This window comes from Paroedura picta, chromosome 8, assembly GCF_049243985.1.
Source record: "Paroedura picta isolate Pp20150507F chromosome 8, Ppicta_v3.0, whole genome shotgun sequence".
In the NCBI taxonomy this organism is placed as follows: Eukaryota; Metazoa; Chordata; class Lepidosauria; order Squamata; family Gekkonidae; genus Paroedura; species Paroedura picta.
In genome coordinates, this window is record NC_135376.1 from 45,980,274 (window position 1) to 46,003,738 (window position 23,465).

Sequence of the window (23,465 nt, forward strand, 5' to 3'; positions counted from 1 at the left end):
GGCATGTTTGCAGACAGAAGTGCCACCAGCAACTGCAACCCCCTCCCTTCTGTCCACTCCCAACAGCTGTGGTGCTGTTGACTGCTCCTGAGTCAGCCACTTTTGCTCAGCCGCATCTCACATCACCTGGCATGACTTTGTTGCCGTCATCACCATGGCAGATGCAAAAAGGTTCACCTGGATGGGAGGGGGCTAAGGGAGTATGTGCAGCTCCGAGCAGCTGTTGCCATGAATTGTGAAAGGTTGGGGGGAGGAAGAGAAACCGTGAAATGGCAAAAGGGGGAGAGACAGCCAGAATTATCTGTGAGATCCTGCTTGCTAAACAAGGCCACCCTGATTAAATAGGTGGAATGATGAAAACAAACTCCTGCTCACTGGAAAGGCTGTGAGGAGCAGGGGAGATTAGGCACCTGTCATGTGGCGGCTGTGTAGGAGCAGTGCAGCTTCATGATGCCCAGAATCCACTGTGGATATATAAACTCTCTGTTTGTGTATATATAATATTTCAGGTGGGAAACCAAGACTGAAGTAGTTGGGTCATCAGTTACATGTAGGAAGCTACTTACTCTTATGAAGTAATTTCTCTTGTAAATCTTCACTACTTCTTTGCATTTCTGAACATTGTCTCCAAATCACTGTATAAACCAAGTGTGGCTTATATGTACTACATCACACGCTTGCAGACATGGCTGTTGGGGTAACTACCTTGCTTTCAGTTCTTTCACCCTCCCAGAAGATTGCAAAGACTTTCACAAAATCCTAATATTAGGGATGGATGGAAGTTATTTAAGACTCTATTTACCTAGATGTCGTAAGCAAACTCAAGTTTAAGGTGGGTGACTGTGTTAGTCTGTCTGAAGCTGTAGAAAAAAGCAAAAGAATAGCAGCACTGTAAAAACTAATAAAATTTGGGGCATTGCATGAGCTTTCATAAGTCATATCTTACTGAAGAAGTGAACTGTGACTTATGAAAGCTCATACCCTGCCACAAATTTTGTTAGTTTTTAAGGTGCAACTTATCTCTTGCTCTTTTATAAACTCAGGTTTGTTAATGGCAAGCTTGAGACAGTTTAATTCTTGAACTCTTCTTGTGTGCCTCTCTCCTCCTGTAGCAACACATGGAGTCACAGTTGAAGACTCCTTGGTTCAGAATTGCATCAGTCTTGCCATAGTTTATTGTGGCATCAAATTACAGATGCTTCACATTGGACTCTGTTTCTTGTTCATAAACTGGGATTCTAAACCACAATTCAATCCTAGTTTGTGGCCAAGAAAGAATTTGTTGAAGTGCCTGAATTTGGGCATCAATGGTAGGATTGGCAGCCCCCAGGTAACACCTGGAGCCCTCCTGCTATTATAATTCATTTCCAGATGACCAAGATCAGTTTCCACGGAGAAAATGGCTGCTTTAAAGGGTAGATATTATGGCATTGCACCCTGCTGAGGTTCCTCTTTCCCCCAAACTCTTGTCTTCCCCGGGCTCCACCTGCAAAATCTCCAGATATTTCCCAACCCTGAACTAGCTAAAGGAAGACATTTTTGTTCAGAAATTCATCATTCAGTTCTCTGCACGAAAAGAGGAAGGACAGAGTGCACAGATCCAAGATTAAACCCGGCTTACACTCATGATTAATTGGTGAGAATTTGTCCATAATATCCAGTCTAAAAGGTTGTGCTGTATGTCTGCGTCATCCACAAACGCTGTAAGAATTGGAATATACTGTCCTGCGCTTCCATACAGGAAGAGTATGATGAGTGTGACGTAGTGGACAGAGTATCAGACTAGTATCTGGGAACCCCAGGCTTGAACTCCCACTTACTGGATGACCTTGGACCGGCTGCACATTTTTAAAGAGCTTGTATGGCTTGGGGCCAGCATACCATAAAGCCTATGTTCCCCCATATGAATTTTTTTGTCTACTCTAGTCATCTGTGGAGACCCTGCTTCTAGTGCCCTGACAGTCGGAGACTAGTCAGGAGGCAACCTGAGAAAAGGCCTTCTTTGTTACGGTGCCAATCCCTCCCTTTGTCATTGTCTTTGCGAGTGCGTAAAGAAATACTTTTTTTTTTGCTTTGTTTGGTATAACCACAATAACTATTATTGGCCCTCCTCCCTTGTTGTGCTGTTATTGAATCGTTTATTTTATATACACTTTAAATGCTATTTTAATGTTGAAATGTTGAAATGTTTTTGACATTTGCTATCTTGGGGACCTTTTTTGGGTAGAGGTGGCAAAGAAATATTTCAAATAAAACATGGGATAAAATGCTGCCAGAATAGAGTAGAGAAAGAGAAGCTGCCTTGGGTCCCTGCTTGGGGAAAAAAGCAGAGCATAAATGAAGAAAACAAACATGGAGCTAGATAATATTTCTCCTTGGCGGTTCTTTTGCAATGAAGATAGCCATAACCTTCATAGGGGAGGAGAACCCCCCATTTTTCTAACTAGAGCTCGCGAGCTTTAATTGGTAGATTAATCAACAAAATTCTTGATAGATCAGTGAGGGCAAAATTTAATATGGTGGCCTGAGAGAGTTCAAGGGCACTTGTTCAATTATGCAGATTTTTTTTTATTTTGATGAGTTTGTATAATAAGGCATGAAAGAGAAAATATTAAAGGCAGTATTTCGTCTTCCAACACTGAGGACCAAACTGCTAGTTACTTAGGAAATATATTATTTTAATGTTACAAAGCAGCTCTGGATCCCCTGATGTGGAGCAGAACTGGGGCAGGAGAATTACATTTTTCTTCTGCAGATTTTCCTGATATTTGTCCCCCTGAACTCATATGAGCCTTGTGGGTCTGTGGCGGTCATAGAATGCCTGACTTTTCCTTGCCAATGCAAGCAGCTCAGGCATGAGGGAGGTGATTTCTCTTAGGGAAAATGGTACAGAGGGAAGGGTGAAATCCCTTTCCTCTGTGCCCAGATTTAAATTGAGGGGCCCAATGGCAAGTTTCTATGCTTCAACATGTATGTCTGGATTGATTTCAAATCTGATCACAATGTTTTTTAGTCTCAGACTGGAGATTCTGTTTACTAAATGGCAGCCTCTCACCTTTCCTACAGTAGTATCTCAGAAAAAACTGAGGCTTGAATGCTGTGCTAATGAACTGGATTGGTTATGAGGTAATTAATCTATAATTAGTGAGCAGCACCCCTGCTTTTCCAGACTACAAATAATGCAGGAATTAAAGTGGGGTTCTTGTTCTGAAGCAACTTCAAGGCAGCCTATCTACTGAAGGAAAAAAACAGGTTAAGACATGGATTTGGACTCGACTGCTCAGTTAGTCAGGTACGCACTTCAAGGCAGCAGAACTGCACAATCAACATCTGAGATACACAATTTATTGTGTCTGGAGAGCATGTTGGGAAGAATGTGAGGGACTCCAACCTTCATTGTATGTCTATTCCTAACCATCAGACTGACTGTTTTTGTAAGAGGGAGTTCTAAACATCATGCCAGAGTTTTGCCCAGAAAACAAAATTGTAAGTCAAAACAGATGCCAATAAAATGGATAATAAAATGCTAGCCCCCCAAATTCCCCTTGACATAGGCATCAAGGGCAATTAGCATCACAAAAGAGCCTCTTGGCTGCTTCTACCAAAGATGTTGTGGTGTGTGTGCTGGAGACAGAACACTCATGGACATATCCTTGGAAATGGCCTGGTGCCATTAAAGTCTCTTTCAAAATCTGTACTACTTTGCACAGCTTATGACTCAAAGCTTGGGAACTGTGACCTTGAAGGTATCTGCATTGTAATTAGTGACTGAAGAGTGAAAAGAGCTGGATGTAAACAAGGGCACATCTTCCTCTTACTCCTCTGGATATGTCCAAAATAAACAGTGACACTCTAACCTGATCACCCCACCACATCCTTGCAACAGAACTGATCACAACAGGTATCCAACTAGGGATGTGAGTTCCTTCTCATAAATGCTTCTTCACATTTTGATATTGAATGTCTTCTAGCGTTCTTCAGTTAGTAGTATAGTACTGCTCAAATGACAGACTAGTTTTTTTCCAGGCATGCTGTAAAAGGAGTCATCTTAAATCTGCAAATAAATTATCTTCCTTGAACATTTATTGGACTTTTATCTGGTTCAGTTTGGCAGCTTTTTAAAGAGCTTGTATCTTGATCCTCCCCTTTCTCCCAGCCAAGAAAGGGAGAACTGAACTCGCCAGACCAGCTTGGTTCAGGTGGGGGTCTTTTGGCTGTGTTCAGGGTTCAGCTTGGAGGCTGCCTCGAACCCCAAACCAAACTGGATTTTTAAGGTTCATGCCCATCCCTAAAAGAAACCTCTGGAATAATTTCCCAAGTGCAGCCATTGAAGGGAGGGGGAAAACTCTTGTCAAAATCTTGATATCTTGATCAGAAGCCTAAGTAATGGTTTCTTGAGGACAGCAATTTAGGTGAGATATTGGGTGTGGTGGATGTGCTAAACAGCTATGAAAATGTTGGCAAAGGCTCAGTGATAGGTTTGGCTTTTATGTTAAGGCTCTTATTACCATCTTTGAGGGCAGGAAGGCAGACTATCTGTCACTCTTGTTCTCCCTCTCCAATGGAACTTGAGGCATCTCTTTTGCTTGAAGTGTATACATCTGTTTTATTAAACTTGTGCTACAAGTATTTCTGGCACTTTCATAGATCTTCCACTGTACACTTGCAGCACGTTTTAATAATCTGAATCGTATGGGATAGTCTTTTAGAGGTGTGGCATATGAGATTCCTCTTACCACAAGTAGATTCAGTAGCACATGACTGAACTAGAATATTTTCCTGACTCTTCTGGTAGTTTAATGGTGGCCACCAATTAGGAACTACCCTGTTGATTCCATTTTAGCTGATTGAAGAATGAAATAGAAGAAAATGAACACATATCTTCAAGACTTGAATATGTAAGGGGGAGAGAAAACATTGCTGAAATGAGGTTAGCAAACTATCGGGAATTACGGGAATAATTTTTTTAATCGCCATCATTGTGACTCAGTCATTATTTTAATGGGGTTTTAATGGGGAATTTTAATGGTTAATATATTGTATTTGTATTGAAACATTGTGAACCGCCGCGAGCCGGTTTCCGAGAGCGGCGGTCATACAAATCAAATAAATAAATAAATAAATAAATAAAATCAGCTGGGGCTGGAAAAAAAACGTGCTGGGGGGAGGGTTGGGCAAAATTAAAGTGGCAATTTCAGAAAGCTGGGAAGACCATTTCAACCATCAGGCATGAGCTGCAGTGGTTGCATCCTCACTTGGTACTTTGAAGTTTCTCAAAGAAGAGAATTGCCCTCTTTTGTGGTAATTGGGGCTACCGCCATTTTATAAACAAGTGTTCTTCTGCTGGTACTAACTTTCTTCCGAAGGGATCAAACCAGCACGAACTGTTCCTTGTCTTGCCTCTGCCTTCATGAAAGGCACCCCTGTCTCCACCCCCACTTCCTCTCACTAGCTTTCAGCCTAATCCCTCTCAGTCTTGTAGCACTTTAGAACATTGCTCAGCTGTCTCCTGCCTCACAGATGGTGGGTGTGGCTTTTTAAAAAGTCTGCCGTTGGAAGAAAGATAAAGCAGCTGCTCTAATTGTGTGATGGCTTCAGCCATGTTTGCCCAGCTGTGCAGACCCTCACTCTGTTGGGTGTAACTTGAATTCCCCTCATGGTTCACACCTGTTCAAAGGCAGCAATGACAGAGGGCAACAGGAGGCAGAAATGTACCTTTTCTCACCCTCCTCCACCTTCGTCTTGCTGTTCAATACCCAACCATCAATCGAGAAAAGAAGAGGTGACAGCTGCTCTCATTGCAGCATCTTCAAGGAGGTTTACAGGACTGGTCCAGCTCTTGCAGGCAATTCTCTTCCTTTTGTGTGGTGATAGTTAAGCTGTTCATTGCCACAGAGGCCAAAGGAGGGTTAGCAACTTGTTTTTCTAGTAGAGCTCCTTTAAACATCTGCATGCTATGCAAAACACTGAGCAGGTAAAGCATCTATCAGAGGACTGTATTTCCGTGTGGGAAATTCAGTTAGTGACTTTCCACCTGTTGCCTAGCTGTAAAAGAGTCAAGATGTATTGAAAACAAACAGGTTAGCCCATTAGCACTTGGCCACCAGCATTAATTTGTGATCAGTTTTTAAAGGGCAGCCACTTGGGACCACAGAAATACATCCATTGGGAAGCCTCGTGGCTGCTAGGAGTGGGAGGTTTCTGAAGCATTGTGAAAAGGGGCTAAGCCATATAATCCATTGACAATGCTAGATAGATGCTCTTTGTCAGAACGGTGCAGTACCAGCATCTCAATTCCCATGGCATTAAAGGAAAAGAATACAGAGTCTTCCACTGTGGGCCTGGATGGGTGAGGCAAATGTGTGTATCTGTATAAAAATAAGACTGTCTCTGTGGCTGCCTGATGCGAGACAGGTCTAAGAGTGAGGTGAGCCCATGGGCACTTGCTGATCCAGAAACATGCTCCAGAGCCCCATTATTTATATGTCAGGTAATAAAACAGTGTTCGGCTTCTTAAGTGTTGAAAACCATGCCTGCCATAATCTGCTGATAAAATATTAGTGAAAAGCACCTTAGGTATAGGATTTTTCTCGCATAAGCAATATCCACGTAGAGAAAAATATGTGTATTGGCATTCATGATTAATAGGGATGTCATTCCGCAACTTGGGAAGAGGACATGCAAACCTAAAATCACTGATGCTGGGAGAGAAGAGGTACCTCTGGCTTTTATCTCATTGCAGTAACTCAAGGAGGTGGACAGATGCCAGGGACAGAGGGAGAGGGGAAAGATGCTGTCATTGCCATCTTCAAGTACAGTGGGGAAATAATGTGCATGTTACTCAAATCGGAAACTGGCAATCCTGTATACTATCAAGTCAGACCCTAGCACCAGCACAGGTGATATGGGCAAAACAGTTTGATTTCCAAATAACGCCGGGGAAAAAAGAAGCTATTCAACAGCTTGCCATTGAAACCCACACACCAATGCTGCCAGTGGAATCCTAACTCAATTGGATTGATTTGGTTGGCACTGCCGCTTAGCCAGCACGATGGCTGGCACACTGTTAAGAGAAGAATGTTCCTGGCTGGGTAACATGCCCCAAGCAGCTGTACAGGAAATGAGGCAGTGGGAGTGACTGTCTGGCGACTTAGAGGTGAATTTACAGCAATGACAACTGACAGTCCTGCAATCCATGTTGCGTTGAAGGGCTCAGTCAAGGATACAAGAATCTTTTTGTTCAAACAATAGAGATGCATCAGAAGCCACAGCAATAAAACATGCTGCCTTCTCCAGCTCTGGGTTTCAACATACAGGGCCAAACCAAATCCTTGCCATGTTAAGAGCCCCCAATTTATCATGTAAATGTAAAAGCTTCTGGGTGTATTTCTCCTTACCTGACACGCAAACAAGGTCACACAGCAAACGTATCATAAATTACATAACATTCTATAGGGTATTTTTTTTAAGCAACAGGAAAAGAAAATGTAGAAACCTGGAAGCAAACAATAAATAATGGTGTGACAAGTTCAACTACTCCCAGGGCATTTGTTTGCCAAAAAGGCATTTTTCATATCCAATCCATTAGGAAAATGAGAAGTGAACGAACTTGCTCATTTGCCTCAAAACCATCAATGGGGATAAACCATCCTCTCGGAATTAAGTACAGCCATGCAGTATTTTTCTCCAGTGATTTGACATCATGCCCAATGCGGTGTGTGGGTGTGTGTATGTGAAGAGGGAGGTCCTGATGTTTTATGGCCCCATTTACTGCTGATGACTTCTCTTCCTGTGTTTTCTTGTACAGATTCTTGTAGCTGCTTGATTAAAGCACAACATAATAGAGCTTATAGCAATTTGTAGCATGCCATTTTTTTTCTTAACAAGCCTGAGTGCTTAAAATAAAACATCAAGCCAAGGGATCAGACTTAAAATTTCATTTTCACAGGGCATTATTCAAAGTATTTTATATATTTCGCCTCTGCAGTCCTCAAACACTTTTATCATGCTGATTAATACATGAACTTGCTTTATACAAAATCAGACCATCAGCTGGTCTATCTGTGTCAGTATTTTCTGCCTGGCAGCAGCTCTTTAGGATCTTTCACACCACCTACTACTGATCCTTTAGTTGGAGATGCTGGGGATGCATGTCATCCCTTCCGATCATGTCACACTGTAGAGGTATTTGGCCAAGGTAATTCATTAAGCTTGAGGAGACCCAGGTTTGTCCTACTGAGATGTCTGTCTGACTTTCATGCTCTTTTGTTCTAACCCAGGCTTTCTCAAGTAGGCTTTCATGAAACCCTGGAGTTTCTTGACAGCCCTGGAAAGGTTTCCTGAATGGGTGGGAGTTCATTAATTAGGAGTGTAAGGCTTAGTTTGACGGAAGTATGCAAGCCCCAGTTTGCCCAGGTACTTTGAGTCAGTTTTCTGAAGCAAGGAAGCCTTCAGTCATTATGCACCAAGAGAACTGGGGGTGGGAGAGCAAATGAGCAAGAACAGATACTTTATATTTTAACATAGCTAATATCTGCCTGCTGCCTGCTTCCAAGAAGTTCTGAAAATTCACTCAGTGAATTTTCCGATAGGTTGGGGATTTGAACCTAAACACTGGTGTTCCATAAATGGCTCTCTCAGCCCCCCCCCCCAAAAAAAAATCAGGGTGAATCTGATTTTGATTGGGGCAAAAAGGAGAACCTTGTCTACCAAACTGTCCTTTTTCTGAATTTCCCAAATATGAATGTTATGTTGTGCCATTAATGTTTTGCTTTTTGTACCATGAAATGTGTCTTATCAACTTCTTTTTCACAGGAAACATGGCTGTTTCTGGCCTTGGTATCACATCCAGTGGGAGTGTCTAGGTTATATCACTTCTAGTGACAAGAGTCTTACAGGGGTTTGGCAGGGAGGTTTGGCCTACTGACATTACTTCCGGAGTTTCTCGGAAAGGTGGTCTAACCTAATTCAAAGAACTTTTCTGAAAATGGAGGTGAACTAGGAGTGTCAGCTTCCAAGTGGGATCCAGGGGTTACCTGGAATTATAGCTCATCTCCAAACCACAGAAATATACTTGGAGAAAATGGATGCTTGGAAAGCTGAACTCTATGGCCTTGTGCTCAACTGGGGTCCCTGTCCTCCCCAGGCTTCACCCCCTATTCTCCAGGAGTTTCCCAACCAAGAGCTGGCAACCCTACCCCCCATCCCCCACTGGTGGCTAGGGAGAACCTGTCAACCCTAGTTGTGGGCATGTGTGTTGCCCTGAGCTTCCTGAAGGTTGGGATAAAAACGTAACTGCTTTGCCACTTCTTAGATAAGTTAATAATACCAGCTTTGCCACTTCTTAGATAACTAAGGAACAAACACTGAAATAGTGCTGAATTCAAGGTGACCAAATATTCTGTCTCCATCCAGTTCATCACACCACCCTGAAAGACTCCTATGCAAGTGTTTCATGCAATTGTCTCCAAGTGGGATTCCAAATACTTTGGGCCCAACAATCTCATAATGTTATTTTGAAATGATTAAACTCACACAATGTGTCATTTCTACCAAATTTTATTCAAGTTTGCCAGACACTGAGGCTTAAATATCATCAAATGTCACCATGCCCCTTTTGGTTAACTTCAAAAAGGAGAAACCCAAGAGCTCATAAAGCCAGATGTTCCCTAAAATGACAGAATGGGAAAGTGGAGATGGGTTTGCAGCTATGGCTTTTGTAGAATTTGAGCATCTGGCATTTTAGAGAGGCCTTTTTTGAACGCATACCCAGCCATATATAATAAAAAGGAAAAACAATTAAACCACATCTGAACCATCATTCCATTCACAATCTAATGTATTACATGAACTACTACCCAGGTATCTCATACTGTACTTGAGCCATTCTGGTTTGCCCTTAATGTATATCAAGATGGCTTGGTGACATCCAAATAGGAAAGGTGTGTTGGTTTTAAAATGAATGGTCATTTACCAGTGTATCTGCGTTCCAGGGACTCAGAGCTAGAAATTTATCCATCCTTTAAGTCAGCAGAATCTGTATTTAACAAAAATCTTTCCCCCAAAGTACATACTTGTAGTGTGGAATGGATCTAATTGTTTGGGGGTTCTGTGAAAACCAAAAGTAATTATTTTTAAAGGTTAGATAAAATCACAGAAGACCAGATCAAGAACTTAGATAGGATAATCAGATGATGAGTAATTGTCCTGCTCAGGCATTCATTTCTGTTTGATAAGACTTCAACAGTTCCTTGTATGTTGATTGTGAAGCATCCATTTGATACATGCCATATTCAAATGCAGAATGCTTCTGGGTCATTCATTGGATCCAATCATGTAGTTCTTAGAAGCTTTAATTCACTCAGAAGTCTCGGACTTGTTGATGATGAACCATGGTGGAGTCTGACAAGTTGCACTTGTGCTAGCAAGATCTCATTTTCCACAAAAATATCCCAAGCATGAAAATATAAGAGACAGAGGCAGGGCAAAAAATGCAACAATTGGCATTCACTGTTTATGGTCCACAAGAACTCCATTTTCATGCCCAAATAGAACAGTTGCAGATGGTAGGAGGCAGCAGGGTAAGTTAGCTCCAGTTTGTTATCTGGGTGCTGTTTGGGGATATTTTTTTAAACAGAAGATGGAGAAATCATGCTTTTTCCTGAGCTGAACAGACTGACAGATGTCTGTTAGATTTTAGGGGAGAATGTTGCAAACATTATGCCATGAGCAGGCAGGCACTCCAACATCTGGTCTGAATAGCATACAAAGGTACTTTGTATTAAATTTGGGCAAAAAATGGTATTTGCAGTAGCCTATATAAAGCAAATCTTTAGAGTATCTTTTGAAAAATATAAATTATTAATTACAAGTCACTAGCTATCTGACATAGGAAGCTATCTTTTAGTGGCCTTTTGTGAGTTTGTGGAAATACATTTTAGCTGTTTTGTGCATGGTTTTTAATGGGTAGATTTTGATTGTAATATGTGCTTTTATATTGTATGTAATTCCTGTAATGTTTATGGTTTAATTTCCTCAATCCCATCCACAGTAAACAGTCTGGAATAGGTGGGGTACAGATTTAAAATATCTAATCTGGAAGGAGGCATTAATGCTTGTTACCAACAAAGAACACAGCAGAGTCCAAGTCAAGGTTTATTACAGATGGTCTCTGTTGCTAGATTTGCAATTGCTTCCTTTAGAGTAAAACAAATACCACAAAGCAGTGGGTGAATATAGGTTATATAATCAAAGAACACCTGAAAATAACTAATAAAGCACACATATTGCTTCATGTTTAGCAAAGAGAGCTTACTTTCTCTCAGTCAGATCAAGAAAGGGCATAATAAATTGCCTAGTCAATTTCAACCTCACAGACTGCTTACAAGCTGCATGCTGAATACTCTGCATGCAAGATTGCTCTTACCAAATTACTCTGAGCTCGGACTTAGCTGATGATCTAGAGGCAAGAAGCAGCCTCCTTATGTCAGACTGCGGTGTAGTGATGATAAACTAAGACAATTATTTCCTCAAAGGGCAGGATGCTTCCTTCATGCATCAAGTAAGTATTCTCCATGGAGGACTTTACAGACGGATAGGGCGTTCTTCTCCAGCACTTAGTACTGAAGCGGTAACATTCCCCCCTAAGTCAGTACGCAAATGGATCAAACACTTCCGGAAGGGTATAATTCTCAAACATTTCCAGGCTGTCACTTCCTGCACAGCTAGCTTTGCAATTTAGTTCCAAACCAGAAGTGCAAGAAGATTGGTACCCACAACTCATCCTCATTTGGACTAATCAGCAGCAGTCTTGTCAACTTTACACTCTACACAGTATGTACAGCCTGGGTATGACTTGCAGGACACCAAATTAAAACCTACCTGTAAGCATCCCTGAAAGGGGCAGTCTAAAACCATGAGCCCAAAACTGACTGTTGCTATGATGCTAAACTCTGTCCTCCCTGAGACAGTGCAAAATAGACTGAATGCCAAAGGGCTTTTGGTTGTTCCCACGTAGCCTAAACTCTGGAAATGTTTATGCCAACCATAGATGCCAAGCTGCATTGCAGCCTGACACTATTTGATCTGAGCAAACTGCAGCATGCCAGTGCCTTGCTGCTTTTGATATTCAGAGTGTAATGAATTTTAATTACGACATACGTGTGTAGTGGCAAGAAGGGCAGGCATAGAGAGGCATCTTGCTACAATGTACCTCCATGGATGTCTTGCCAGCATTATACAAAGTCACTTACCATTTTACAATTGAAACACACATGCTAGCAAAGCACTAACATATTTGTTCATGAGACGAGCTTTGAATGGTGCCAAGTGGGCATCCTGAGTGACTTCAAAACTGATGTGGGCTCCCATGCACAGGTTATGACCATCCCAATTTTACGGTACCCACTTGAGGTGTTGTATGTTTTAAGACCCAAATCTGCTTGTTTTTTGTTTTCAACTCAGCATCTAGGCAGATAAATATGGAGACCTTTAATACTATTTATGCAAAAAAGGAGGGTGCATTTAAAGGGAGGGGGAATAAGAATAGGTACTAGAGAATAGGTAAAGTTCCGATTCAAGCAGTGGGCTTAGCTGCTGTTCCCATTTCTAACAGCTGTTGCTGTGCACAGATGGAAAAATATTTGGTCAGACACTAGCAGCCGGCTAGTGCATTTGGCTCTGGCAGCCACTCTGATTCCATGCAACTCAGCTGGACTTATTTCTTCTTTGCATTGACGTTTTTGCAGACCCAGTTCATACCATCCTACAAAAAAAAATTATAGAAGAAAATGTTAAGAGATACAGAACGCGAAATCTATGCCTAGATCCAAACAATAATATCCCCTCCCCTTCTAATTCTGTTCTGATGATTTGAAGAAAGAAACAGAGCGGAGGTGGGTGGCATACAGCTGCAAAGCTTCAGCATTTAAGAAAGGGAAGGAGAAGTAAACTGAGTCCAATAATAAAGGAGAAAGAGCACTATAATGGCCAGAAAGTGAGACAGCTTAGCAACTCCATCCACACCAATCATTGACCTTTTCACTAAGCTTTTACATATAGGAAAAGAAAACTCAGAGATGACATGTAAAGATTATGATCTACATGAATGTCAGCAGCAGACCACACGAACATCTGACGGTGTGGACACATCCTTATCCAAAAAGAAAAAATAAGGGCTGGATAACTTTTTAAAATAGTTCACAGGTCTGTATCAGTAAGCAAGAATAATACACAGCAAAGGCTGTGTATTTGATTGTGTAACCAATGGAACCTGTTACAGCACTGGAAGTCCTGATGCATCAAGTCCCCCCCCCCTTTAAAAAAAAAAACATGCATATGGAGTGTATGAAGGGATGTGCCCAGACAGTAGCTTCCTAAGGCTAAGGTTAGGTGTTTAATATGGGAAATGTCCCTGAGAAGGATTTGGGTGTTTCGCTCCCCTGGAAACAATGATAGCTCAGCAGAAATACATGGCCCTTATAACCTCAAGGCCCCTAGCCTCCCTTCTTTCTACTATGGGAGTGTGTTGTTGAGAAACTCTCAGTTATGTACTGCAAACAAAATATAGGGAGTAAACGTTATACTAAACCAGCGGAGTTTTCCAGTAGAGGTAGGAAAGAGCCAGGTCAACTGCCTTTGCTCTACTGTACCTTTTAGAAATCTGCTTGCAAAGAAAAAAAAAATCTTTTTGCAACAATTCCTGCCTTCCTCTGTTGCCTCTGAAGCAATAATCACATTTGCACACATCATGGCATACAAGGCAAGCAGCGCCCCTCATTCATTTTGAATGTAGGTTTATTTGCTGAAGCAGAACAGCTGAGACAGCTTAAAGTAATAAATATCTGCTGACACCCCTTTGATATTCAGCACAACAATCCCATAAGCAATACATCCCTGCAAAACAACAGCCAGCCATCCCGTCTCCCAGCATGAAGCCGACCAGAAGCTAACATGTACAGGGGGACGCAAACACCACCTGATGCCACAAGGGAACTCAGCCAAAGGGATTCTGGGCTACCCGAACATTATACAGCCGAGGCTCATAAAGCAGAGTTTATGATGGGATTTACCGTGGCTGCAAGCCTAACTGCATTGACTGTATAACAAGGGCAAAGAATGACAAGGCACTATGCAAGAGGAAAGGTGAACTCCAAATGGCTTTTCAATTCGTATCTAGGTCATTTAACTTTGAAGGCAGGAACTAATCTCAAAATAATTTTTTTCTAGCGCAAGCTGATTCAAAGGGAATTGTGATTGTCTCTCATTAGTTTGTGTGGAAAGGCTGAAAATTAGCACAGAGCCCAAGATCAAAGAGGATTTTAAAAAAATCTACAGGTAAACCCATACTTCCTCCCAACAATGAGTAATAGACAGTAGCAAAGTTCAATGATGGGAAATAAAATTTCTCATCAGATAGCTCAAATGCAAGGAAGAGATAATGGTAGTAAAATGACTGGTGGGTGCAAGAAAAAAGGAAGCTGTAATTGCAGAAGTAGGAAGGAGAGGACGCTCAGCTGAGAGCAGGAAGAAACAGAAAAAGAATCAGTAATGTTTTTAATACATATTCTTTACAAGTTTATGTTACTGAATATTTAAAAGAGGCTTATATATAAGACCTTGAGTTTATCCAGTTCAGCATCAGGTTTCCAACGCTGGGAACCAACCAAACATCCCCAGGAAGCATGCACAGAGGGCACTAATACAAAAGATCTGCCCTACTTTTTGGCGCTAGCATCTGATATTCAAAAGTGCATGGCCTCTGAACTGGGAGCATTCCGTGGAGCTATTGTCGCTAATAGCTTTTGATAAATTGATTTTGCAGGAATTGGTTTTTAAAACTATAGAAGCCAGTAAGCATCACGTCATATGGTAATGAATTTTGTGTTACCTATCAATTACGTGAAGAATTACTTTTGTAAGTCTGTCCTGAAGGGAATGCCAATCAACTTAATGGGGTGACCCTGAATTACAGTATAATGGAAGAGAAAAACTCTCCTTCTCGGAATAATTCATAAACATTATAAACCCCAATCATGCCATCCTTTGAGTAACATAAGAAGCTTTTGAGTGCTTCAGCCCCCTTTCTTCACAGGGATGATGCTTTAACCCCTTGTTTGATTTGGTTGTCCTTTTATTCAGTTCTATCATACTGCTGCTGAGATTTGCACAGCATTCCAAATGCAGCTGAACCACAGATTTATATTATGGTCTTATTATGATTCTGGCTGCTTTACTTTCAATTGCTTTTCAAATAATTCCTAGTATGGAATTGGACTTTTCTCACTGGAGCTATACAATGAGCTGAACTTTTCATGGGGCTTTCCACCATGAATACAATCTATTTTTCTTGGATAGCCACTGCCAAGTTAGAATCCTCATTACAGCTGTAAAGTTGGGATTCTTTTTTGGCCCCAATATGCATCACATTCCTAGATGTTGTCAACATTTATAAAATGGCATCAACAAAAACACAAGACAACTAAGATGATACTGTGAGATGCTCATGAGGACATCCCAACATGAGCCAAAGGGCTCTTTTCCTGGGGCTTGCAGCCTTGGGTCCAAAGATTTTACACTGCAGCTAGGAAGGAACTTTACCAGAGAGGGACAGAAAGAAAAAGAGAGTGAGAGAGCACAGTCTTACACCCAGAACCTACGAGCAGCACTGCACTATGAATGGACCAGGATGATACCTTATGGACAGTTTTAGTGTTGCTCATCACTCATTTGCCCCTGGACTACTTTGACTGAATTGTGGCTAGAAGGATGATGTATTAGTTATTCTGACAGCAGCTTTTAAATGGCCTAGGATGTTTTATAAATATACTACTGTAATAAGAATTGTTGTGAACGATTCAGTTGTGTCCAACTCTTTGCGATCCCATGGCGCAGCTGTTGCCATGATCCTGCACTGCCTCCCTCAGCCACACAATGCTCTGGCCGGTGTCCATCCCAATCGCGCCCAACCAACACACCCTTTGTCGGCCTGATTTCCTTTTTGCCCTGACTGATTCTAGCTTAATTGCATTCTCCATTGAGTTGGATCATGGGATATGGCCAAAGTAAGTAAGCTGGAGTTTTGTGATTTTGCCTACCAATGATATGTATCAGACTTCATGTGCTGTAGTATTTTCTTGTTTGTGACTTTTGCTATCCATGGGACCCACAGAAGCCTTCTCCAACACCATTCAAATAATTCTATTATTCTCTTGTCTGATTTTTTCATCATCCAACTTTCACTAGGAGCTGGTAAATGTGGGAGTGTTAGGAATATCTAGACTGCTCTGGGGGGATTCAACATCATGCTGAAGCCATCTTGCCTGGCCCAACTAAAGATTTTGCTGCCTCTTTGGCTGCTATAGTTGTTCTCTGGATCCTTGTTCATCCAGGTTGCTGGAAACATGTAAGGACCACATTAATGAGTCCTTGATGTCCATCATAAATTAATCACTGACTTATGGCATGTTCCCTTGGCCACTGAAAGATGTGATTGTCCATAATGTAAAAAAACCACAGCTAAAGGGAAAGGATGTGGCCACTTATCACCCACTGTTTAATCTGCTGTTTCTGTACAAGGCAAGTGAGAGAATGGCTGCAAAACAACTTCAGGTCTTCCTGGATGATTCATATGCTTTGGACCCTTTCCAGTATAGCTTCAGGCCCAGCTACAGGATGGTACTCCTGACTTTAGTTGATAATATCCATCTAAACATAGACTTGGGCCATTTTTTGTTGTTGTTGTACCTATCGGTTTTGTCAACAGCTTTTGATATAGTGGACCTTATCATCTTGTTAAAATGTTTGGAGGAAGAATTAGGTATCGTGGAATGTGCTTTGGACTGTTTTAAATAATTCTAGGCAGTTGCTGCTAGAGACCAGTAGTCATCAGTGTAGGATTTTGCCTATACATATCCACCAGACTTGGGCCTGTCCCCCACATTTTCCAGCTGCCTAGAAGCAGTGGCAAGATGGATCAAGCAAAGTCACCTGAAACTCAACCCTTTGAAGACAGAAGTCATGTGGCTGAGTAGAAAAGGGCCAAGCGAGGAAGTGTGCTTATCCTTCCTGGATGATGTTCAGCTCAAAGCTGTTCACAAAGCCAGGAATTTGGGGGTGATTCTGGATGCCTCCTTTACAATGGAGGCACAGGTCATGAGAGTAGCTCCATCTTCGCCAAGCTAAGCTACTATCACCCTACCTGGCCACGGAACACCTAGCAACTGTCACCTCTAGGCTAGACTCCTGTAACTCACTCTAAGTAGACCTATTATATATTATGTTTTATTGATGTACACTGTCCTGATCCATATGGGATGGTGGTATATAACCTTATCCATTGTTATTCCTCTATATATTTGTGAAACAGCCTAGAGCAGTGGTCCCCAACCCCCGGTCCGGGGACCAGTACCGGTCCGTGAATCAGTCGGTACCAGGCCGCGGCTCCTCCTCGTCCTCCTCCCCAGCTGCTGCCTCGGGGGCTGCCCTGCTATTCTGCCGTTGGCTCACCTTTGGTGCTCTCCAGCAGCCGCCATGGCTGGGGCTCACCCTTGGCATGGCACTGTGCAGCTGCTGCTGGCAGCACCCCCCAGCGGGTGGCGAGAAGTCAGGGGCACCAGTGGGAAAGCATGTGGAGCAGGGGTTCAGGCAACGGCGACATCCCTCGGCAAAAGACTACCCCCCCCCCCCGCCGAGCCTCAGTAAAATTGTCAAGTGTTGACCGGTCCCCGGTGATAAAAAGGTTGGAAACCACTGGCCTAGAGGGTGGGACCTGTCCGGCTGTCTAATTTGAAATAGGGCCATTCAGGGTGCAGCCAGCTTCGTCCTGATTGGCCCTGCCTTTGCAGCTCCAGCAGCTGCAGCTTCAGCCCTCTGTCCCTGGACTCTAGCCTCTTTGCTCTCAGACGCCTCAGTGCCTGGAGCCTGCAGTAGGTAAGGGGAGAGGGCCCTGGGCAGAGGGTCATGGTGGAGGGCTTGCTAACAAGGGCCTCTTGGCCTGCTAAGCAGGGCCTGCTGACAAGGGCCTGCTGCCTGCCTGCTAAGGAGCTCTGTCCTGGCCCTGCTAACAAGCTGCCCAGCCCCCCCCCCTTGATCTGGCTGCAAGCTGCTGCCCAAAGCCACCTTAAGCTGCCTGGCCATGAGACAGGGGAGGGGACCCTTTCAAGGCCCGTTGTTAGGAATGGGCTTTGAAGCTAGTATCAAATAAATCATCATCATCTCTATGTAAAGTCCTTAGGAGAAATCATTCGTGTTAATGGATTTGGCTGTCATCAATATGCTGATGACACCAAGCTCTATATTTCTGTATCCTGAAATACAAACTCTGTATTTCTGTATCTTGACAAAAGAGAGATAATGTTGGCTGGGAAGGCTGAGATACTGAAGGACACCATGCTTCCCACATTCTATAGGATTCAGCTGACCCTTGTTGACCCAGCTGCTCAAGAAGCAAGTTAAGGCAGCTGCAAAAAAGAAATGCCGCCTTCTGCCTTCATTTAGTCCAGAAGATGGATCCCTGCCTTGATTCAGCTGATTTGACCATATAGATCCATGCCACAATGACCTCAAGACTAGAGTATTTGTGATGCCCTCTACATCAGTTTGCCCTTGAAATAAACTCTAATGGATAAAGAAGGCTGCTGCTCAGCTACTACAGAGTATAAATACTATGCCCATTCTGCAGTCACTCCTTATCAGTAACTGAGTTAAATTCAAGGTACTGGTTATCACATTCTTTATGACCTTGGGCCTTAATATCTACAGGACTGCCTCTCCTGCTGTGTTCCACCAAAACACTCATCTGAGCTATGCCTTCTGAAGGTACCATTGTCCCATTGGGTACACATACAGTTTCTGTTGTGGCCTGCAACCCATGGAATGGCCCACCTGAGGCAGTGAGAAAGTCCCACCCCTCACTTCTGTCATTCCACAGAAGTATATGGTACTAAACAGAATGATTCAGGAAAGCACTCTTACAAAGGGAATCTGTTCCATTGTTTAAAACTCCACATTGTTTTCTACTTTTGTAATTCCACTTTTGCACTGTTTATAATTTTATGTCAGATACTACTTATTTTTGCCTTATTCCTAATTTTTGTAATCCTCTATGGTCTACTAGATGTCTCATGTCATTTTGATTGTATTGCTTTACACTGCCTAATTCACCTTGAGTCTTAGTGAGATACTATATAGTAAATAAATTAATACTTTAGTGGCAGAATTGTATAAACCGCAATCCTTTTCTCTTAAAATCTTTTTCTATCCTGAAATATGCCTGAGATATTTGCTATATGTGCAAACTAAACACAATGCCAGAAATCCATCCATGAACTATAAATATCAAAAGTCACAAGGAAGGTAATGGAAAGGGGTCAGTAATATTTTGCAGACTAGCGCCAGTTAAATCATCTGCTGAGTTTGGATGAAATGAAACTGAACAGAACAGTCCACTGTGTGTCCTAAGGTTTCATACAATGTTGCTGATTTACAGAGATCCAAATAACCCTGGCTCAAATATGTGCACTCAGATTTCTGCCCAGCACTTCAGTGTGTCAGGATCTGGGGAATGAAAAGGTCCTAGGCACTATATACACTAACCAGCATGTGTTGTAATGTGAGATCAGTGTTTTAGTTAAAGCAGGGCAAAGTTGCTGTACTAGCTTTCTACTCCCCAAAGGACAGCCAGCAAAGCAGCAGTTCTATCAATCCAACTATGAAAGCTGGCTATAGCATTCCAACCCGAACCTATCATGGACGCAGTTACTAATGCTGTGAATCAGGGAAGAAATGGGGCATTGGCCGGCCTACAGAGGAGGGGCTGGGAATGCAGCAAAAGAAATATGTTAGAAGCCTGAAGCATTTTCTGCTGATAGCTCTGCTTCAGCAGCAACATAGTAAAGCTTCCTATAGACCCTAAAAAAGATATGTCAGCTAGGAATTCATGCCATAAATTAGAAATCAGGCAAGGTCACAAACCTTGACCCTTAACCCTCCTCTACAGTCCAACGAGCCTTAATTCTTCCACAAAGCATAGGGTCTGCCATCATCAATTAGATCCAAGGAGTTTAAAAACTGGCTGAGAAAATGTAATCATCTCATCTGTGCTTGCTTCCACAATTACAATCCTGTCTCTCACACCTGATGGGGCTGACATGTCTGTGCTGTAGCACTGGCCTCTTGGTGCCTACAATATCCAAGAACCCGCTATTGTTTTTTAACAGCACATGCCTTTTTGTTTCCTGTAGTCCAACAATCACATTTCCTGCAAATACATATTCTTCCATGGCCCTGGCTCGTCCTCTACTGTTAAACATTCATGAATGTTGGTCAACAGACTTCCTAATAACTGATAAAGAACAAAGTTTAATGACATGCCCAGAGAATATATCACTGGAGCCCAGTTTTGTATCTTCTGTTCCTTGGTATGTTAGTTGAAAGGACCGCGGTGGACCAGCTCCTGACATACTTGGAGGAAGCTTTGGTTCATCATCAATCTTCTGTGCAAGAACACCTGGGGACTACGCATAAGCAAGCCTGCCTCAGAGAAATTCTTCCTTAGTAAAGGCTCTAGAGGGTGCTGTGTGCCAACTAATTTATGACTCCTCCTACGGAGATGCGCCCCGCATCGCAGCACCCTCACCAGTTCCTCTTTTGCCATCAAAGGAGTTGGATGTCTTCCTAGTCCGTGTCTCATCTTCATTATTCAGTGTCATGGCTCAGAAAGCCTTGTTCACAAAGTACACCAAGTGTCATGCAAAGTTGCCTCAGACTGACGAACACGACCTTTGAAGAACATTCAATTCCTGCGTGCAAAATCTGCCAGAAATTTATCTCAAAAGCTAAAGGGAATCAGGCTTGCAAGCTCTGTAAAGGCTTACAGGCATCTGAACCTCAGTCCAAAGTGGCTTCATCAAGAGCCTCAACTGAGAAACCATCGGATTCGACACTGTCAGCTCTGCCACCGGGTTTGACATCTACTCAGATCTGGGCAGCTTCAAAATTTCCTCATGTCAAACGAGCGTCTTCTGAAATACCTGGAAAGACGGCAAAAGGGAAGGAGAAATCCAAACCTTCTGTTGCTAGCGCCTAGCAACATTCTGGAACTGACTCAGCAGTTTCCCAAAAGACCTTCAGAGATGCCGCTGCACAGGTCACCTGTGTCCAACTATGTGTGGTTCCACAGGTCACCTGTGTCCTCAGTGTCTAAGGGGGAGCTTGCAGCTAATATCCCCCCTTCACCAGCCAACTTCCCAGGCTGAGATGGAGCACCACCGATATTTGCCACTCCACCCATATCCTGAGCAGCAAGATTACCCAGATCCATGGGAGAAGCAGGGTTCCAAGCACTGAGATGTAGAGTGTTACTTGCAAGTAAGTTAGCTTCCCTGCTCATTTCTGGGATCCTACAGGTCCAACGCAACTGGGAAGGGTAATGGATGCACTGGACTCTGATGCTTCTGATACAAGTGCTGATTAGTCTTCAGCCTCCTCTGCAGAGGACTTGAGGGTGTATGGGGAACAAATGGTGCAAATGGCCAAATCCCTCAAAATAGAGATTGATACTGAGCACAAGATGAACAATAAGATCTTAAGTTGACTTTATTTTGACTCCCCAGGACTGATTGATCTTCCTGTACTGGGAGGGTTGCAGAAGTTGTAAGTGGAACTTTGGCAGAGACCAACATCAGTCCACCCAACTTCCAAGAAGGCTGAACATTTCTATAAGGTCCATAACCCTTCAACTTCTTTTCCACTCACCTACCCCCCATCTTTGCTGGTGGTGGAACAGATGCAGCCCAAGGGTAAACAGGACTAGGCAGGAAGCTATACTCTCCTGCTGCGTTAGAATTCAAAATTGCAAATTATCAGACTGTATTGGCTGGATATTAACTCTTCTTGTGGGAGAGAATGGTTCCATTCATAGAGCTCCTGCCAGATGATAAGAAATCCCAGGCTGTTTCAGGTAGAAGCGGCAGGACTGTCAAAACAGCAAATTCAAGCCAGCACATATGCAGTTGATACTGCTTTACGGTCCATGGCCAAGTGCTATGGTCCTTCGGTGTCATTCTTGGTTGCACACCACAGCCTTGCCCTTCAAGATGAAATGCAAGATTGAAGACCTTCCGGTTGAGGGGTCGATGTTGTTTTCCTCCATGACTGTTGAGACTTTGTTTACTTTAAAAAAGAAACAGACTGCAAAGTCACTTACCACTCAACTGGCTCCATTTCAATCTAAGCACCATTACTTTCAGAGATACCAGTGGCACTCTTATCAGCAGGAGAATAAGTTCAGCAATCCTTACTCTAGCCGGTATCCACAATCCAAACCTTATTTTCAGCAAGGTTATTCTAGAAAGAGCTCCAGTCGTTCCCAGGCTGGTTCTTTAGCTCCTGCTTCTCTGAAAGATCTTTCCCAAAATCAGAAGGGAGGTTTCTGACTAGAGGGATTACCTGTGGCAGTTTGGAGGGATTGCCTCAGTTTGGAGACTATTTGACAAGTTATATCAGTTTTTGGCAGAAGGTCATGTCAGATCAGTGGGTCCTGGAAATTGTTCAGAACGGTTTCAGGCTGGAGTTTGAGGAGAAACCTCCCTGTTCCCCTGTCTGTACAGAAGAGCAGAATCTCTCCCCAAAACTTTTTGAAGCTTTGATGGCTTTAGTTGAGAAGGGAGCTATTGAGGAACTTGATACATCTCATCCTGCTGCAGGTTTTCTCAGATGCTTATAGTGGCTAAAAAACATTGTGGTATTAGATCCCCAGTACTAGCTCACCTGAGACTTTTGGGGTATAATGTGTTCCCTTACTTAGATGATTGGTGAGTATGAAGAATCTCTTAAGGACCAGACTACTCTGACCCTGAGGATTTGTTCCCAGTTGGGGTAGTTGGTCAATTGGAAAAAATCCAAATTACAGCCTTCTCAGAGAGCTCAATTTGTAGGGGTCTGTCTCAATTCTCTGCAAGCTAAAGGGCTGCTTCTCATAGAGAGAATTGAGAAGAATGGTAATAACAGAGCGCTCTAATAACAGGTTTCAATCAGTACAGAAGATTCTCAAACTCCTGGGTTTAATGGCATTGACTACTTCAGTGTTACCCTTCACCCGATTACAAATGTGGCTGCTCCAGTTGTGGTTTCTCTCCATATACAGAACTCAGTCTCACCCAAAATGGCATAAATTCTCCATTCTCAGGACAATGATATGATCACTGCAATGGTGGAATAATAGGGAGAACCTTTCCCAAGGGACACGGTTTGCGATACAGAAGCATGATGTTACCCTCACGGCTGATGCTTCTTTGCATGGGTGGGGAGTGCTTTGCTTGAGCCAGTAGGCCCAAGGGGTTTGGTTTGACACGAAAGGCAGTGCCACATAAATCTTTTGGAGCTAAGAGCCATGAATTATGCCCTTACCTGTTTTACAGATATGGTAAAAGGCTGCAATATTCTCCTTCAGAAAGACAACATGGCCA

The 23,465-nt window shown here is 42.8% G+C and overlaps 1 protein-coding gene across 2 annotated transcripts in view; it reads right to left on the reverse strand.

The window, feature by feature from the left end:
* Positions 1-9,542: 9,542 nt before the first annotated feature.
* Positions 9,543-23,465, reverse strand: part of ARL3 (ARF like GTPase 3) — a 50,928-nt gene continuing 37,005 nt past the window's right edge. The window contains exon 6 of one of the 2 annotated variants that reach the window (XM_077349577.1): positions 9,543-12,763. In XM_077349577.1, coding sequence (XP_077205692.1) covers positions 12,716-12,763 — 48 coding nt within the window. In that variant the 3' untranslated portion in view covers positions 9,543-12,715. Of the gene's footprint in view, positions 12,764-21,372; positions 22,171-23,465 lie in introns of those variants that run through there. The other variant, XM_077349578.1, reaches the window with a different exon arrangement.